The 19,674-nt window shown below is 44.2% G+C and overlaps 1 protein-coding gene across 3 annotated transcripts; it reads left to right on the top strand.

Moving 5' to 3' along the window:
• Positions 1-3,181: 3,181 nt before the first annotated feature.
• FAM81A (family with sequence similarity 81 member A) lies at positions 3,182-17,959 on the top strand. 3 transcript variants are annotated; one of them, XM_015872408.2, is made up of 11 exons: positions 3,182-3,399; positions 4,543-4,912; positions 6,197-6,264; positions 7,305-7,382; positions 7,505-7,778; positions 8,514-8,632; positions 13,876-14,005; positions 14,301-14,407; positions 15,255-15,390; positions 15,727-15,922; positions 16,321-17,959. In XM_015872408.2, exons 3-11 carry the CDS (start codon positions 6,218-6,220, stop codon positions 16,458-16,460), a joined length of 1,227 nt encoding a protein of 408 aa, XP_015727894.1. In that variant the 5' UTR covers positions 3,182-3,399; positions 4,543-4,912; positions 6,197-6,217; the 3' UTR covers positions 16,461-17,959. The 3 variants fall into 3 exon arrangements, with proteins under 3 accessions (XP_015727894.1, XP_015727893.1, XP_015727896.1); XM_015872407.2 differs by having other exon boundaries at positions 7,289-7,382; XM_015872410.2 differs by lacking the exon at positions 7,305-7,382 and having other exon boundaries at positions 3,183-3,399.
• Positions 17,960-19,674: the final 1,715 nt, after the last annotated feature.

Raw genomic sequence — 19,674 nt, 5'->3', positions numbered from 1 at the left:
GGCAGACGGGGCAGGGCCGAGCGGCGCGGGCGGCTGCCCCTTCCAGGCCGCCCCTTCCCGGCCGCGCGGGCGCCGTGTCCATAAATGGAGAACTCGGCGCGGCGCAGCCAATGGCCGCAAACCGGAACGTCATTCCCTGAGGGAATCCCGACGCGGCCCCTCGCGCCCCACCCGCCGCCTGCGGGGCCCGGCGGCACCGGGAGCGCCGCACCGACCTCACCGAGCTCAGCGTCCCGCACCAACGCACCCGAAGGCGCACAACTTTTTGCCGCGTGCCCCTCGCGAGCCGTACAAGCCGAGCGGCTCCCGGGACACGGGGCGGTTCTAGCGGCGGTACCGCAGCACGGCGCTCGGAGTCCCGGCAGCCCCTCACCGCCCGTCCCTCCGTCCGCCCCTCTCCCGGAGCGCTCGGCAAAGCGCTGCCGGCAGGTGCACGGCTTCTGATTGCTGCATCGTTCTCTACTGCTGGCAGGAAGCACAGAACAAAAACTGCACCGCGCTCGGACAGAACCGGTGTGTGTGGGGCTGCGGTGAAAAATAGCGAAGAGCTGCAAGCGTCCAGAGAGTGTGAACAGGGGAGGCATGACAAAAGGAACCTATGTGGGCATTACTGGCTTTTCTGTTTGCTTCGGATGCGGGTGTTTGTAAAGCCTGGTTGGCGGTTGCGTGCACGTACACACGGGCATCTTTGTAACAAGTTCTGAAGAAAAGCACGGAAGTTACATTGCAGAATAAAACTCAGCATAAAAATAAAGCTCTCAGCACAGAACAGCCAGCTGGGAGCCGTGATGCTGGGCCCAGCTGCTCCCAAAGCATTCCCAGAGGACCACTAACAAAAATGTTAGGGCCAAAGGTGCCCACTGTGCTCTGCTCTGCACCAACCTTTTGCCTTGCGTGCACCAAGCACAGTCTATTTCACAATCAACTCTTTTCATGCCTTTAAGCACAGTGGTTTGCTTCTGCTTGTTTTAACGATAAACACGGAGTTCCCAGGCTGGCTGTATGGAGTGAATGACACTTATTCACCACCCAGCCCAGCAGCAGGGAGGCATTTCCCTTATGATGTCCGTGGTGTGGTGAGCTGCTCTGGCCAACCTGCACTGTGCTCAGCTGGGGAAGGCGGCACTCATCCATGTTTGCATCTGGAAGGACTCTAGCAGAACTAAGGAGGAACATGCACCAGGAGAACCCTCACACCTCTGCCCACTGCTGCCTGCGTGCACCCAGCAGCTCTGGGTGGGAGCTGAGCTGGTGCTGAGCAGCTACAGAACAAACTGTTGGCAAAGGTACCACCTCTGGGAGCACCGTGGAATGAAGCTGTCCCTGCTCTTCCTTCTAAAGAGGTGTTCTGTGGCTCCAGAAAGAAGGAGCCATAACGAGAGCGATCAATCTGCTAAAGATCTGAAGTTGTAATGCAACAGGTGCTGCCCTGACCTTTAATGGACAAACACAGATGGCAGTGAGGAAAAAAATAAAGACCTTACTGCTTTTCAAATCTATTTAGAGTAAGTTTTCCAAACCATGTATTTGTGTTCCACTGATCAGAATAATTTCATTAATCATTTAATTAATGCCTGAAGGCCACTAACATGTGGCTTATTGCCATTACCAAAGCATCATCCACACAGAAAGCTGGTATTTCTTAGAAAGATGATGGATCCACGTCATAGGAAAACAAATGGCATTAGACTGAGGACAATTAACAAATCCATCGCAGATATTTCTGCTGGATCTGCTTTCCAAAGAACAACCACAGGCTTCATCAGTCTTCACGTTTTCTGCTAAAGTGCAGCAGGCTGCATTGTGCCCTCAGTTACGCTCTGTGGATGTACAGTGCTACTGGCAGAACATGAAACAAGGATTCAACACTTGTGAGATACAGGCAGAATTAAATGGCAAATACAAAACAAAACCAGAAGGGCTGACATTAAATGCAGCAGCATCACATCAGTGATTAGGACAGGCTTTCTATGCAGGACAGCAGAGGTGAAACTCCCATTTCTCTACCCACATTGCCCACCCCAAATTCCCTGCTGGCCTCACACTCTGGAAGGAAGCACACTGCTTGGTGCTCTGTCTTTAACACAAAACAGCCTTAGCTGATCTGCTGTAAGTAATGTTTTGCTTTTATGCTCAGCTCCTACAGTCACATACATACATAAGAGAATACATATCCATGCAGTTCTTTAACAAGAAAAACCCTGAACCAGGTGCATGACAACCACACAGCTGCATGCAGTTAACAAGGCATTTTCAGGGCCAGAGACAGCACCTGTGTACCCAGTGAACCCAGTGAGGTCAGCAGGTCGGTGTTGGGAACTGACAACAGCCCCTGTGGGGAAACCCATCGTGGGGCAAAGCCAAGCTCTGCACAGTGCTGCACAATGGGTGGGCAGCAACACAAAGGGAACCACGAGGGGCTCTGGTTGGGTGTAAAGGGAACGTCCCATGTGCTGCCAGCAGGCTGTGGAGCCATTAGCTCTGGTGGCTTTTAGCAGGAGCAGACCCTGGCCCCAAGAGTGCAACTACGTGGAACAGGAGCTGGATAAGAGCCATCTGGAGGTGCAGTGGCACCACGCTGGTCACAGGCTGTTCTGAAAGCACCCATGGTGCGACTTTATCTCTGGCCTCTACATACATACTGACCCCTTTAAGAACCTCAGGTCATGCTCTTTATATGGGTGCACACACACTCTGTGGTGCTTCTCCCATTTGCAGCATCCTTCTAACACAGCAGCTCCAGAGGGCTGCATCCATACAGACCAGACCTGAGGGGCTGCATCCATACAGACCAGACCTGAGGGGCTGCATCCATACAGACCAGGCCTGGGGATGCCGTGCTGCCGCAGATCGCTCAGCCCGCGTTTACCCAAAGCCGGCCGTGCCAAAGTCCACCGCAGCAGCAATAGAGCCGAGCTGCGGACACGCCTTGTGCGTGCTCTGCCTTTCCAGCGGCACCTCCTGGCTCACACAGCACAGAGCACCTGCTGTGGGACACGAAGTTTCACTGCAGCCAAATGCCAGGACGCGTTTCCCAGCTCCGGAGGAACCCCCCGCCCCGAGCGCTGCCGTGGGCCGAGCAGCTCATGGCGAGCCCCGCTGCTGTGCGCGCCCCCGGAGGGGCGGGAGCGGCTGGGGCGGGCGCTGCCTATAAATACGGCTGCGTTGCGCCCCCCGCCGCTCCGTTCCTATGGTGACGGCGTCCTGGCAACGGCGACAGCTCCCGCAGCCCGGCCTGCGTCGGGCCCGCGCCGCTTCCCGCACCGGGCGGACGGACGGACGGACAGGACGGGAGCCCGGGGCGGGCACGGAGCGTCGCGGTCATAGCACGGAGAGGAGCGGGACCTTCCCGGCCGCGGGGCGCAGCGGAGAGGCGAGCAGCCCCCGCCCGCCGCAGTGGTGAGTGCCGCCCCGCCGGGCCCGAGCCCCCTCGGAGTAGCCGCCCGCCCCCGCTCCGCCCGCGGCCCGACGGCGATGCGGACCGTCCCACCGGGTCAACGCCCGACGCCCAGCGCCCGGCCGAGGGCGGAGCGGGCCGGTCCCGGTCCCGGCCCCCGCCCCTGCCCCGCCCCGCACGGCCCGGCCGAAGCTCCGCGCTGCGAGGCCGCCCCCAACGGAGCCGCCCCCAACGGAGCCGCCCCCGGAGCGGTTTGTGCTCTGGGCGCAGAGCTCACCCCACTTGGCTGCGTTTCCCGTGCGCCCGGTGCCAAGCGCTGCCCCTGAGCTTCGCTTCCCTGCCCACGGCACGGGGAAAGCCGCCCTTTCGCTTGTCGATGTGATGAGTGCATGTGGAATATCCGGCAGTTCAATCACTCCAAAAGTACTGGATTCATGTATGGAGCTTTAAATGGCCACGGCACTGTGAAGCAGGAGACGGCACCGTTCAGCGTGACAACCGTGCACTTGAAACCTGTATTTCAGCTGGTATCTAAGCTGAGCCCAGTTTAGCACCATTTAATTGGGAGCCGTGTGAAATCACACTCCTCCAGTTCTAGACGTTAGAACATTTATTTTTTCTTTGTTTCGCTGTTTATTAGGCGACATGAGAAGAAACGTGGCATCAGTCCTGACAGCTCCGTGGGACTGTTAACTGCTGTACCTCCAAACTGCAATAAACTTCTGTACAAGTGCTGAACAAGACCCTGGTACATCCCCTTGGGATGCTGGGTCAGATCAAGGAAGCTGCCAATTGGCTCTGAGATTTCTGCACATACTGAGAGATGTGCTTAAATTGAGCATGTGAGATGTGCTTAAATTGACAAAAGACTGGGAAGCCCACCTGTGCAGTGCTGCTTCTCCACACCCACATTCTGCTGCCTGTCTAGTGGCAGTCTGGCAGAAAGTGACATCCTCGTGCAATCCTGTGCTTCCAGTGCTCCAAAAGTGGTTGTCAGTTGGTACACAATATGTACCAAAGGCCATAAGATGAAAGCGCTAGAAGTGTGGATTTCCACCTTTGCTGTTTTTTTATAGGGAGCGTTTCAGCAGGACATCACTAGATGTACATTTGATCCCGACATTTGATCTTTGTCTTTTTTTTAGGTAGTATCCGGTGCTGTGATATGCGAAGCTCTGCCTAAATCAGTGGGATATTCCCACGTTCATCGCTTTGTGTTCCAATCCTGAGCTGCATTAAGATCACCGAGTTGTGCTGAGGCCCAGAGCACGAGGAGCTCAGAGCTCAGAGCTGGCAGCTCGGGCTGTCAGGCTGCTGTGTGACCCCGTGGGACAGCCAGGTGCTGTCATGGACTGAGGCACTGCTTGAACACCTGGGGAGCATCGTGTGCAGGAACAGACTGTGGGCCTGGGCCGCTGTGGTGCACGGAATCCTGAATGCAGAAGCCAGCGCCAAGATACCCCGCTCTCGTACAGGGCTTTCTACTTACAGGCATGCAAGAGCCTAAATGAAGAGGTAGGTGCTATAATCTCTGTTTTCCATAAAGGGAAACTGAATTGCTGGGCATGAAAATAACTGATCCAAAGTCATCAGGATCAGAGAATGAGCAAGGAACTGAAATCAAACCTTCTGAATTACAGTTGTGCCCCTGCTGCTCAGCAGCTCAGCCTCTACTCAAACTGCTTTTTTTTTTCTAATTTGTAGTTTCTGAAGCACTGTGCTATAAATAGAGCACACATACTGTGGCAATGTTTGCTCTCTTTTTAGGCAGTGCTTTTGTAAGTTCCCGAAGCACAAACACGCTTGGCATTTTGAGATCTTGGAGAACAGTTCTAATACTTTTCTACAATGAAAACTGTATGATTTTGTCTCAATAAACCTGTCCTGTCTGCTCTGTTTGTGCAACATTTTGCATCAGCATCTGCAAAATTCTTTCTGCACATAAGCCTTTAGTTTTCAGTAAGCATTTAGGCTCAGACTTCCAATAGACTCAGACTTTCATCTTTACCATTTAAAAGAAGTATTTGCTTTGTATTGGGGCAGAATAGTTGCATTTGATTTTTGTCTATAAGCTTTTATTATTGTAATTTCTGGCGGTGGAGCAAAGCTCCAGTACTGATCTCACAGTGAGATACCTGAAAAGTCTTTTTGAAGCTATTAACAGAGCTGCTCTGCTGCAACGTCTGCCACAGTCTGGCTGGCTACATCTAAAAATTAAAACAGAATATATAGTCTGACTGCATAAGAATTAACTACATAAAGTGTGGACATTTGGATTTGAAAAATAAATGAATAAAAGTTTTGCTAATCTACACTGATCTCTAACATCTTATTGAGGTTTCCTTACCCACAGTAACTTGCTGTCCATGAAGAATTTTCATTTCATTCTCTAGCCAATGCATTCTTAAGCATTACTATAATCCCTCATTTCTCACTTTTGTATTTGCTGATTGATGGTGTCTGGGACCAGCAGACAGAACTAGGACAAGAAGTTTGTCTCTGTCCTGCCAAACCAGTTCTGTGGGTTGAGCAGATTTCAGTTTTAAAGCTGTCGACCTGCCCTTCGCAAGAGTATCACTTTCACTATAGAAGCTTTTTAGTAGGTTTTTGTTTCCATTCTTTTGTTCCTTTATATCAATTTTTACATGCATTTATTCTATAAGCAATATTTAAACTCCAAGATCAGACCTGTCAGTGTAATCTTAAACTTTACTTGGAGGTTCACTTTGGCAGGAGCATTAAGTTATTTCAGTGCTAAATATAAACCATTAAATAATTCAATGTGTACTTTTTCAACAGACATAAATCATTGACCAGAAAATGGCCCAACGAAGCCCAATCTTCCCAACTCTCGCCCATTCTGAAAGGTACAACTGGAATGCAAAAAATAAGATCTTCATATTGTGGAGTATTATGTGACTCTCTTCCTCTCTTAATTGTTTATTTATGGTAATGCTGTAGCTTGGATCTTTGGGATTTCATATGCAAACAAGCTGAAATACTGTAGACTCCTTCAAATCATGCCCTAGATCACAATTCCTTACTCAGCTTTTACTTAAACTTTCCTGAATTAAATTCTTTAAATTGTAACTGAATAGAAGTCCAAAAATACTGTGCTTAAAGCAAAGTCTTCTAACTATAGAGAAAACGTGAACGCTCATGGCCAGAGCTGACTGTCCTCATATATCTCTACCAATGTTATTAGGGTGAAAGGAAATTGTCAGTCTGGTTCATTAGCAGAATCGGTGTGGACTATACACAGTGAATAACAGAGTTACAAGAACAAAAATCTCCTCTTTCAAAGTGGGGTTGAACTTGTAACTTCTACTTAGGCTTCTGAAAATGTTCCTTTCTCTTTACAGAACATAGCATCAGGGAAAGATTGCATGCATCCACAGTCTATTTTTCTTTTCGCTCTGAGCATCCATGAGCTCCCATTGATTTCATGGAAGCTAATGAGTGCAGAACTCTTCTGAAAAACGTAGACTTAAATGTAAGCTTGCTTTAAAGAATAAAAATAAACGTGACTTCTGAGGCTGCAAAGCTTGTCATAGTTTTGGTCTCTCCTCAGTTTCTATACCTGTGTATCCTCCCATCCTGTTCATGTGAGGACAAGCTTCTGTATGCTATTACAGGGCAGCTGTACAGACTGCATAAAGGCATGGACACAAGCTACTTCTTTTTAATCTTGTTCTGGTTTGCTATATCTCCCTTCCACAGTTTCTGCTTTGATTAAGCCTGAATAAAGATGAAAACTGTAGAGACAAAAACCATTACTTCTGAAACTCAGTAAGAGGGTCTGGGGTTTGGGTTGTTAATCAAATTATAGTTCAAAACTGTAACTCTTTATAATGCTAATGTCCTCTTCTTAAGATCCTATGTCTCTGTAAGCTTCTCTAAACTGTAGGAAAAAGAGCCTGACCTGCCTTTGTACGGACAGAGGCAGCAGCAAACAACATCCATTCATCTGTAGCAGCCAGCCTTTGTAAGTGCTTTGGTGCTTCTCCCCAGTGCTGCCACTAAGATAATCTCATACTGTCTCAGCAGAAAGATGCTTTGGAGATTTGTGTCAGACCCGAATCATATCTGAACATTCTTCTCCACCAGACGGGTTCGAAACATCCCGCTGCACAGCCAGGCGCTGACAGCGGTCCCGCTGGCATCTGCGAGCCTCGTGGATCAGCTGGAGGACAGAATCCTCAGCCATGAGAAAACCACGGCAGCGCTTGTGGAACACGCCTTCCGTATCAAGGAGGACATTGTTTCCACTCTGCACAGAATGCAGAACAAAGGGGGGGGCGATCGGTTAGCCAGGCAGCTCCTAGAGGAACACATCCGGAACATAACTGCCATCGTGAGGCAGCTCAACCGCGACATTGAGGTATGTGAGGAATCTCTCACTGGACTAATACTGTTTTGGCTACACAGTCCTTCTGACTTAATAATAGTTTACCACAGGATGAGAAAGTTCAGGCAAGGTCTAAAGATCCCGTAAGCTCATAAATTGTTTTTATAACTGTAAAAACTGTTTGCAAATTATGCAATTCCTCCAGTGGCTATGAAAATAATACAGGATATTAGCATGTAAACACAGAAACCTCTGTGGTACTAATGAGCTTGCTTTGAAAAGCAACCCTGGAAAAGCTTGGCAAAATGAATTAACGTGGCACTAATACCCAGCTCAACTCTAGTCCAAAGGCTGTGCTGTATAAACACTAGGAAATGCCTTAGGTCTTTATTAAACTTTCTTTCACTTTGACTCACTGACAACACCAAGCAACCCAACCCAACTGCTCATTTTTCTGACTAATCACGGCCTCTGCCTGATGAACAACATGGGTGTGGTGGGAAAAAAAATGATGGGCAAATGCTAATAGTTAAATCTTCATTCCACTGAAAAGTTCTATTTGATAAGTTATGGTGAGGACTTTCAGAATAAGAAATGTGAAGTAACATGGAGGTACCTGTATCAGCATGCACGAGATAAAGCTTCTATTAAAGTCATAATAAAACGATCCCTGATTTTACTGAAATACTGGAAAAATTATGAGTGACATTTAAAATGTACATTAACCGCAGCATACTGAATTTGTATTTGCATATGAATACGTTGTAGATGCTGCAAGAACAGATACGCGTCAGAGACAATCTCAGCTACGGAACAAATTCTACCCTAAAGAGCCTGGAAATGAGGCAGCTTTCTGGCTTAGGAGATCTTCGTGGAAGAGTAGCAAGGTAAATGTCATTACGAAAGTATATTTTTGGGACTAACTAATGTTGCTTTAATCTTCAAGTATGAATGTCAATGTTAATGGGCTGAATTCTGCTTTGGCAAAATTCCCAGGATAATTTTGTTGGGTGTTTTCAAGAAAATGAAAGTAATCCTTTGCATCTCAGTATTACATATTAAACTTAACAATATGTCCCTTAATTCTTGAGATTAATTTTTAACAAGTGACCTCAAATTCCATTTAAATTTGGATTTTGTTCAGTTTTTACAAGTACTGTGGTTAGACGGTCTTTGCAGCCAGTCTGTCTTTGAGACTAATTAGCAAAATTACTGTAAAGGAGGCATGGAACAATCTGCACTTGTAAAGAATATAATAGTTGCACATTTTGGCAGACATTTTAGAAGTAGAAATATGCGCGTGAAATTACTGGTTAACCATATTAAAATCTATATAGGCCACCTGACATGTAAAGAACAGAGAGCTATAAAATAATAGAGGTTTGAGGGCTGCTTCCAGCTCCAGGTTACAGCTGTGCAATTACACAGACTTCAGGCTGAACTGTAAATGCGTTGGTGATGGCACAAAGAACATTTGCCCTGGTGTCTGTAAAGCGTGATGTAAAAAGTGGGTTAGCACAGCTATAGAGAAGGGATCTAGTCTCTCCTAGAATATCTTGGCTAACAACTTCACTGGAATTACCCTTGTCCTGAGTTTGACCTATTATCTATAATGTACAGATAACTTTTTTCCTGTATTTCAGCTGATTTAGTGATAGCAGCCTACACAAATCATCAGGGAGGGATTTTCCTTGAATTTAAGTTTTCTCTTGAATTGTTCAATTGTTTTTAAGCTTCCACAATAACTTCTGGGCCTGTTTTATAAAGAATACTCAGGAGAGGCTTAACACAGTTATTATGTGCCTTTTATTTTTTAATTTTTTTTTAAGTTACGTTTCACTGAAGTTATCCTTTATAAAACATGAATGGAATAGATAAACATTCATTGTCAAATGAGAATTGATATAAATACATGCATGACTCAATGGGAAATTTCATGGTATCATCACAAAATGGCTTTGGGTGGAAAGGACCTTAAATATCACTTAGCTCCAACCCCTGACATGGGCAGGGACACCAACCACCAGCTCAGCTGCCCATCCAACCTGGCTCTGAGCACCCACAGCTTCTCTGGGCAGCACTGCCAGCACTTCATCCTCACTGGGAAGAATTTCTTCTGTATTTTTCATCTGCATGCATTCTATTCTAAGTTTAAAGCTATTACTCCTTATCCTATCACCATACTTCCCAGCTCTCCCATAGGCCTCTTTAGGTACTGGAAGGCTGCTATGATGTCTGCCTGGAGCCTTCCCTTCTCCAGGCTGAACAACTTCCTTTCTCAGACTTTCCTCATAGGAGGAGTTATCCAGCCCTCTGAACATCCTTGTGACACAAGGATGGACATGACATATCCTTTCCCCTTCCCCCCCCCCCCCCCCACCCTTTTTTTTAATACCAAGTGACCCAAGACAGGCCTTTATGTGGAGCGATGCAGTTGCTGATAGCTTATGAAGCAAAATACAGCATCTTTGGTTTCAGTAAGTGAATTCACATAAATAAACATGTGCCAGCATGAGCTTCACCATGGCCCTGCATGGCTGAGCACCTGGTACTGAGAGCAGCAGTCAACTAGCAGTCTTTGCCAAGACTTCTTCCTTTATTTACTTAGGGCAACTCCCTATCATTCTGCCTGAGTTACAATTTATCTGACTGTTTTAAGAGATTCTGTCAATTTCCCTTATATCAGACTGAGCAATGAACGTGGACTTATTTTATTCATCACCATAAGATAATTTATTTATTGTCTTTAACCGTTAGCTCCTATTCAGTATTATGCTCTTTATTTTCCCTATATGGAGAAGAAAATAAGCTTTGCTTTACCATATATCAATTTAAAGCAGTGGTCTGTGAGAGAAGACCCTCATTTTCCAACATACTCTACTTCATACATTAGTGTTCCTGTAATTAATGATTATGTTATATCTGGAAATCATAATCAAGATTAGAGTTTGTAGTGCTATACAGATATCTAACATAAAATTTCCCTGTGATAAATACTTTCTGATTACACAACCCAATATCTGTTATACAAAATAAGCCAAACTCACCTAATGCAATTTTACTTCAGCATTCAGTCTTACTAGCTTTCAGATTAATTAGAAGAGTGAAACCTTAGACACGTGATCCAGTTACTGTGGGTTTCCAAGTTACTGCACACCAGCTAACTCCTTTTCTTGACCATAGCCAAGGTGCTAAGTTCAACTCAGGCTGTAGTGAAAGCAGGCTAATTTAACTTTAAGTAAGTCAAGCTTGCTCTAGGCTAGCATTGTACAATAGCGTGGTTTAGAAGGGACCCTAAAGCCCACCCAGTTCCAAACCCCTGCTGTGGGCTGGCTGCCCACCCACCAGCCCAGCTGCCCAGGGCTCCATCCGACCTGGCCATGGGCACCTTCAGGGATGGGGCACCCATAGCTCCTCTGGGCAGCCTGTTGCATGCAGTGCATCACCACTCTCTGAGTGAAAAACACCCCTAGTATCTAATCTCACACTCCCTTCTTTTTGTTTGAAATGATCCCCCCTTGTCTGATCACTATGTGTAAACAGTCAGTCTCCCTCCTTCTTCTAAGTTCCCCCCAGTACCGGAAGGTCACAGTGAGGTCTCCCCAGAGCCTTTTCTTCTCAAGAACAGGCCCAGCTCCCTCAGCATTTCTTCATTGGAGGGGTGTTCTAGAGCACCAGTAGTCTCTGATAATCCACTCCAACAGCTTCACATATACAAGCATGTAAGTATACACAAGGACAACTGCCATGACTCAGTCTGTATATGCTGAGTGATGGTAAATCACCTACATCTGAGCCTTCGGATCCTGTAAGAATTTTAGTGTCAGTCTCAGGATTCTGGCTAAATTTCAATTCCAGTGATTACATGTATACTAAAATCCTATTCAACTTCAGTATGAGAGAGTACTATTTATTTCCTAACACCAGCTGTTCCGTAACGTGTCAATATCAGTGAGCAATTCTCTATTGAGAGTTGCAGCTTTCAGCTGTGAGAAGAGGGATCCCTACATGCACGTGCAGTTCAGAGGCACAGCTCCAACACTGCACTGCCCATGGCTGTGGAGGAGAGTGGCTGGGGCAGACCCCACAGCTGAACTCACCTGCAGCAGAGAACCAGCTAGTATCTCTAGTAGAAGCAAACTGGATCTACACTGCAGCTCATGTCTCTGGACCACTTCTCATTAATTATCATTCATTGATGATTTTGTACAGCATCACTACATTCAGTGTGAATGACGCTGTCCGTTTTCTTAAGAATCAGCATTACTATTAAGACAGAAATCGCCTCTATTAATTAAAAGCAGTGACACACTGAGCAGAGAATTATGTAGATGCCGATAAATCCATTACTCTTGCCTTCTGTCCTTGAGATTGCAAGTTTTATATTAAACAGCTTTGCCATGCCTATTTTAGTGATAAAAGATCATTAAACCTGCGAGTGCTGCCTTCTCACTTCTTTACATGATGTCTTGTGGACTAGGACCATTTGCATGGAAAGAACGGATACAGCAGTCTGGTCAGAACAGAAGTTGGTGTCTCTAGAGGCTGCCTGATACCAGATACCAGACAGATGGCAGTTATGCATGTTCACATTGGGCCTATTCTGCATATATAGTCAATTTTTACATACACTGTAGATATGATTCATTTCAGACACCCTAGACTTATAGCATGTAGGCAGATTTTCCTACACTGAGCAGAAGATGAGCTGATGCATCTGGGATGCACTGCATATAAGTTCCTTGTGAGCAAAAACCCTGCTGCACTATGCCAGCTGCAGTGTGCAGAGCTCAGAAGGAGGGTGGGCCTGGCCCACCAGGGCCAGCTATGCAGTCTATAGCTCTGCTGTTGGTGCCCAGAGATTGCAGGCTTCTGGGGAATAGACATTTGGCTTTTCTTGCCTTTCTAAAGAAGCTGCCTGATTGTAAGACCTAGAATTTACTACTGTATAAACCTAAGCTGCTCTTCTTGCAGATACTACTAATTGGTCTCACTATGCTGAATTACCAAACTATAGGTTACTTTCCACAGGTTTTATAACTTGTGATATTTTGCTTTAATTGTTAGATTTTGATCTGATACCATCATACTTACAGCAACTATAACAACTATAACTGAGGTGATGAGAACACATTTTGAAGCGAAAGCTTTCCAACTGAAATGTAACTTCAGAGAAGTTAAAACATGTCATGGCTTTGTGTAATGATTTAACCATTTTGTTTGTCCCATTTACTGCCTTCCCCCTCTCAAATTATAACCACTGTCTGTTCCCCACCAGTTTCATAGATCAATTTTACTAACTTTGGTGGTTATAAATATACGTGACTCATACTCCGCAGGAGTCTCACTCCTGAAATTACTGCACTTCTATTTTACATTGCAGTTTATGTCCTTACTGTATTATTGTAGATGAAATCCCCCTGACAAAAGTATTTTTGAACTGCGGTAGGAAATGCATGTATTCCATAGCACATTTGTTGTGAAAATGTTACAGCACTGAGAAATGTTCCAAGATATAGAAAGGAAACAGTAATTATTATGTGCCAGTACTGCATTTTGCAGTCTTTAGCAAGACGAAATAGCTTTAAATGGCAGCCTTACCCAAATAGAGGCTGCCAGTTAAACCATAACTTTCCTGACATGGTTTACTCTGTATATTGTGTACTGTTATTTGGCAAACAGAAATAAGAATGTAAGGCTTAGTGGAACACAGCTACAATAATGGAAAAATGATCATCATAATTATGTAGACCTCTAACTATATAGGGCAAATCATGCACACCATAGCAGATACCTGCTGGAGAACAGCAAAAGCACTGAGGTATTGAAATCCTGCACGTTGGAAGTTCTAATGTGACTTCCCCAACTCTGATAACAACACAATTTACACGTCAGTGCCAAATGAACCATAGTACAGCAGGAATGTGATGAAGTATTTGGGACCTATTCTCACTTAGGAGCAGCTTGCTGATAGGGCGAGATGCATCATCATTTTTACAGCCTCATAAGACAATGTTTTGCTGGACAGCCAGTACTTTCATAGAAATGCCTAATGTTAAATGGGTGATTTTAAAAGCCTGGGCCTTACATTCTGCTCAACCGTTGCTTTGGTATTTATCTATTCAAACAGGTGTGATGCCGGGCTAGCCAGACTGTCTGCAGAGCATAAAATCACATACGAAAGACTTCAGAGCTTAACTAAAGACCAACACACCTCTAAGCTGATCTTAGAATCTAAAATCAAAGAGACAGAAATACAGGTACCGTGAAGCTGTAGTCTAACTCAAACAGATACAGTTACTGTGAATTACTTTCCTGCCCAGGAGATCACAGATTCAAAGATGGGGGGAGGATCCTGGGGGGGCACGGAGGTAAAAAGGGGCATGATTTAGTGGGGAAATATCGGTGGAGGATGGATGGATGGGCTGGATGATCTCAGAGGCCTTTTCCAATCTTGATGATTCAGTGCTTTATATATGCACAGTCCTTAGATGGAGTACTGCTACACAGCTATATTAACGTATTGGTAACGTATTGGGTATCGCTGTGTTGCAGGTGTCGCACCTGCTGAGCCGCGTGGAGCAGGCGGTGGCGCAGCAGGAAGCCAAGCTGAAGCTGGCCTACAAGGAGAGCGCGCAGCAGCTCCACCTGCTGGACACCAAGTGAGTGAGCGGAGCGGGGCCGAGGAGCGGGAGGAGGGGAGGAGGTCGGCAGGGCCGGGGAGATGGAAGTGAGAAGGGAGATGGGATCTTTTCTGAGTCTGGCTGGTGAGGATTCCGCTAAGGAACAGCTCTGCAGCTCCATTTACCTGTCTGCACGCATACGTGTGCAAGGAAGCTCAGCACTGAGCTCACCAAGTGCTCTTGCTTTCAAGTGACTCCAAAGAGAGAGCTCAAATTAGTAAAGAAAAGCCACTGTGTTACTGCCAGGCTCTGTCTGGGGCTATGTTTGACTCAGATACCAGCTCCTCTCCTCGTGCCTCATTCAGCCTTTCCTTCCTTCTGCCTGCTGATTGCCACCCGCGTGGCATCCCATGAGCTACAGCACTATGGCTATTTGCAAACCAGATGGCAGAGCAGCTCCAGATTGCAAACGTTCACTGGAACACAAGTGTGCCTGATTGGATTGCATAAATGTGAGGGAGACGAGGCAATGCAAGCAGGGCTGTATGAACTGGCATTGCCAGTTATATAAGTGGTTGTCAGATCTTTGTTCAGATCTGAGGTCTGTGAAGATGATTGCATTCCATTTTCAGTGCTACAAAGAATTTGCATCTAATGTATGTCAAAATGTTGTGACGCCTCATAAATAACTGCTATTTTGTTAGTTTCCTCCTTTAATTTCCCAAACAGTGTTGCCTTATCAATTTAGTAGCCCTAAGCTTTGAGGATTCACCTTAACATGGTGTTGAGAATGCACTGACATTATATCTCTTCTTCTCATCAAAAAAATCACTGCTGAGTGACTGAAATGACTCTTATAACCTCCTAAATTGCATTATGCTCTCAGATTAAAAAATGCCATTGAAGAACTCAGCAGCCAGATTTTGTCTGCACGCAGCTGGTTGGAACAGGAACACGAGAGGATCGAAAAAGAGCTTGTGCAAAAACTTGACCAACTCTCACTGACTTTCAAGGAAAACACAGTAAGTTTCATTCACATGTCCCAGAAATACTTCTCAGGAAGTGTTCAAAAGCATTGGAAGTTACAGGGATGTTATTTTGAGTGAGACTTTCAGACCTCACCAACATCTGCAGAACTCTCTTCCCACCGCTGTTTGGTGTAACATTGCCATGGACTGAGGGCCTTGATATAAATCTGACCACTTTCAGTACATCAGTATGCTTTCTGAAATAAATTTTAATTCCTTACGCCTTTAAATTCCACATAAGGCTATTAGTCAACACCTACTGCATATCTGGGAAAGGCCGCTCACTTTCTATGCATGCTAAATCATTAAAATTATTTCCCCTGGCTCCAGGAAATGAGTGAAAGAGCCATAGAGATGAAATTCAACCAAATGTCAGAGAAAATCAACAAAATAGAAGAAATACAGAAGATCACCACGGAAGCACATGAAACACAACAGTCTGAAGAAAAGATAAATATTCGTATTGGCAAACTTCAAAATGAGATTAATGAAGATATAAAAGAAATGAAAGCTGAAGTTAATGCTGGTAGGGCCATAATTAAACAAGATCTTCATTCTGAATTGTGGTAATGTTGACCTTTAATATTGTACAAAACGTCTGAGCTCGTACCAAAGTAGTTTAAAGACACTGGGCTGCATCTGTGGCATTTAAGAGGATTTTCATTAAGTGTGAAACTCTCAGTATCAGGAGGTGACATCTTATTAGCTTAGAATTCCCCAAGCCTACACTGGCAGTTTGGCTGTGATCAGGGGGATTTTGCCTTTAGTTTGCCAGCATAATAAAAGTCCTATTTTTCTTCAGAACATTTGCCATCTTCCCAGTGGAAAACTGAATATTGTGATAGGAGGAATATTCTGTTATCAACTATGCCATATTACTATTGCTTTAGTTTACAAACTAACTTATCTCTCATCTGCAATTAGGGTTTGCAGCTATCTATGAGAGCATTGGATCTCTACGGCAAGTTCTAGAAGCAAAAATGAAACTTGACAGAGATGAACTACAGAAGCAGATCCACCAAATGAAGCAGGAGGTTCCAATGTGGGCAGAGACTGGACCATGACTGCAAGACTTTGACTGAGATGAACACCTACTTGTCTGAATAGGCAGAATATAGCCTTGTTCCAGTCTATAATCCAAATTAAATGCATGTACTGAAGGACATGCTGCTGTTGCACAAGTCTGTATGTTTACTTTAAGTGGTAAATGCAAGCTTTTAATAGACCAATTGACAAGAAGCTTTTATGGGCTGAGGTGCTGATTTGCCACTGCACTACTCTAGCTACTCTCAGGAGATTACCAACTGTAAAACTGGAGTAATATATTGGCGAAGCTGGCACCTAATTTGCTAGCAGCATTTCAGTGCTCCCCAGTTGTGAAGGCTTGATCAGGCAATTACATGCTTATATATATATAAGCATCTGCACCCCTGCTTTTTTTTCCCCCCCTCTTTATTTAAAAACAAAACGGCACAAAAAACCAAACCAAGTTGATATCACTTGTTTATATCAGTTTGGCAAGGCCCTCCACCTTGGTACACATGACTGTCTTTGAAGTTGATGGCTATTTTTGCAGTGACCTTCTCTACCATTACAGGACATTGACTCCTCGTGAGACAGAACTGGCATCAAACAGATCAATTTTCAAAACACCTTTTGTTTAGTTGTGCAAATATCCTGCGTGTGCGCGTGTGTGTGAACTAAATAGCATTATATAAATGTAGTTGTAGACTAAAAATGATTCATGAACAATGTAAGAAACAACTTGTGGTCTTCAGTATTGTGACCTTTTTAGATGAATAACCAAGTGGACTTGAGACGAGACAAAATATTTATATATAACAGTATTTTTTACTTGGGCATGCGTTCTTGTGACTTGTTTCATTTTACTGATAAAAGCTTTGAAAGGTCTGAAAACAAAAGAGAAAAAGTGATAATCTAACAGTCTGGAGAATGTGATGTAAAATAAAATGCAGTTTATGATCAGATTAGACATTTCTCGGAAGTTCAACAGCTAATTCTTCAAATTTAAGTAGATTTTAAGTTAGTAGGTTTGGTAACCAAGTTCATGGTGTCTCCAAATAATAACGGTGCCTATTTTCATTCCCATAACAGATTTCATACTGAAAATAAGCACCCATACAAAATATTAACCTACATGGGAAAGTATATATTGTATATATTTTGATTTGATTTTATCAGCCACAGCTCCATTTTCCATCTTTTCAAGTCATGCAGGATTAAACACTCACAAAAGGCTTCACCTGGCATCCTATTAACTTATACAGCTCATAGTAATCCATGTACAAAAATGCTCTTAACTTACACAATCATTACTGCTAACTTGTGTGGGTTGGTAGGATGTCTTTCCACTGTCTGTATGGACTGATTTTCTTTCTGGCTAATACTGCAAAACCAGACTCTTATTTGGACAATCATTGGCAAGTGTTTATCTACTTCCGCAACATAAACTATGGCCCACAGACTTAACTGCATTAAAATAAAGAAACGCTCTAAAAACATTCCTGTTATTTTCACTAGGACAGTATACTGTGAAAAAAAATGAATAAATCAAAATCAGGAAAATGTGCACTAATCTTTACAAGTTTGCTGCCTAAATTTATATCTACTTTCTACATAGTTGAAAGTATTTTAATGCAAAGATACCTGACATTTTTGCAACTCTTGACTTCCAGTGCTCTCTGATAACCATACTGCCTCTGTTATTCCTGCTCTGTATCACCCATGTGCTGTGAAGTGTATTTACTACAGCAGCTAAAAGGGAAGCCCGGTTCACTAAAGGAAGACAGTGAAATTCCCACAGATGTGTCTTGGGAATTGTCTAAAAATTAATTCTTTCTTTGTAGCTGTGTTCTTCTCTACTCTTAAATATTTAGCCAGGTGCAAAGGCAGCACTATCCCTGGTGTTCTGTAAGATTAACAAAAACCCTGGTCATATGAAGAAGCAAGAAGAAATGGAACAAAAACTCAACACTTTTTCTTCTGTAGTTGCAAATCTGTACCCTAGAGAGTATTGTACAATACAAAAAGAAAAGCATACAGGGAAACAGATAAACAGTTATATATGGATTTAATAAAATGTTTCTCTTATAAAATCTTGTGTGATTCACGGTTATATTGAATCGCTGTGACCCTGCAGGGAAAACTCCTTCACTCCTGCTCCTTTGATGAACTCAAATATGTTATGCTGGAGATTGGTTTTGTTCCACATGCTTGGCTATGATGCCATTACTGCCTGAATTGCAGGATAAGACTGGAGGGTCTTCATAATTTGTGCTTACTATAAAGCTTAAGCAATATCAAAACTCATTATACAGAGAAGCAGATCTTTTCCCCCTCCCGGCCTTTCATTTAATAGAAATTCAGTGGTGGTGCAAAGGTGTGCAACATTTTTTTTCCTAGGGGATACATGGCATTTGAACAAAGAATAAGGAAAACCAGGAAACCCAAAGATCTGCTAAGCCCCTCCAAACCAGCATGAGAATTTGAATCAGCAGGTCTATGTCTGGTCCCTGAAGGAAAATCCCCCTCTCAAAAAATTCTGTTCTCAAAAAGCTCAGTAGAGGAGCTCAGACAGCAATTCATATCTCACTCACTTCTTTCTGGAGCACACAAAGCATAGGAGGCAGCTATAAAACTACATTCTTCTGAGTTGACTGAGCTCTCCTTATGGAAGTGTTTACAAAAGCAGAAAAACAGGGGTATCTGCAACTCCAAACCATGCTATTGTAGGGTGTCCCTGTTCCATAAATCTAAAGCCACGTATCATTCTCAGTATAACAGCTTCCAGCAGCATGAGATTAAGAGAACAGATAGGAACTGCTGCAATGTACAACTTCAAATGTTGAAATATCTTTGTGGTCGAAATGCAAGAGCTGCATTTCCAAGAATGTTTCTGAAATCAGATGGCTTTCTAATCAGAAAAACTTTCTAACTGGAGCACGTGCCTCTTCCTCATGTGAAACCACAGTGAAACTATGGCACTGTGCATCCAGAACTCACTGGAAAATGAACTGTCAATAATGACAGAAGAACTGTGTTACTTACACTCATTAGGCAAGGTAGTGATGCCAATAAAAGTTACAAGGACAATCTTGGCTTCAATACCCAACCGTTTATGTAGCACAGTTGGATATCATTGATATTTAGTAATCACATAACGTGATTTTGACACTAGAGAAAACCAGTATGAAAGATAACATACAGCAGCACACTCATGTTACACCAAGCCAAACTAAACCAACCTTGTCTCAGTTA

The sequence above is a fragment of the Coturnix japonica genome, chromosome 10, assembly GCF_001577835.2.
Source record: "Coturnix japonica isolate 7356 chromosome 10, Coturnix japonica 2.1, whole genome shotgun sequence".
Classification (NCBI taxonomy): Eukaryota; Metazoa; Chordata; class Aves; order Galliformes; family Phasianidae; genus Coturnix; species Coturnix japonica.
This window is presented reverse-complemented; position numbering and strand designations above follow the sequence as displayed.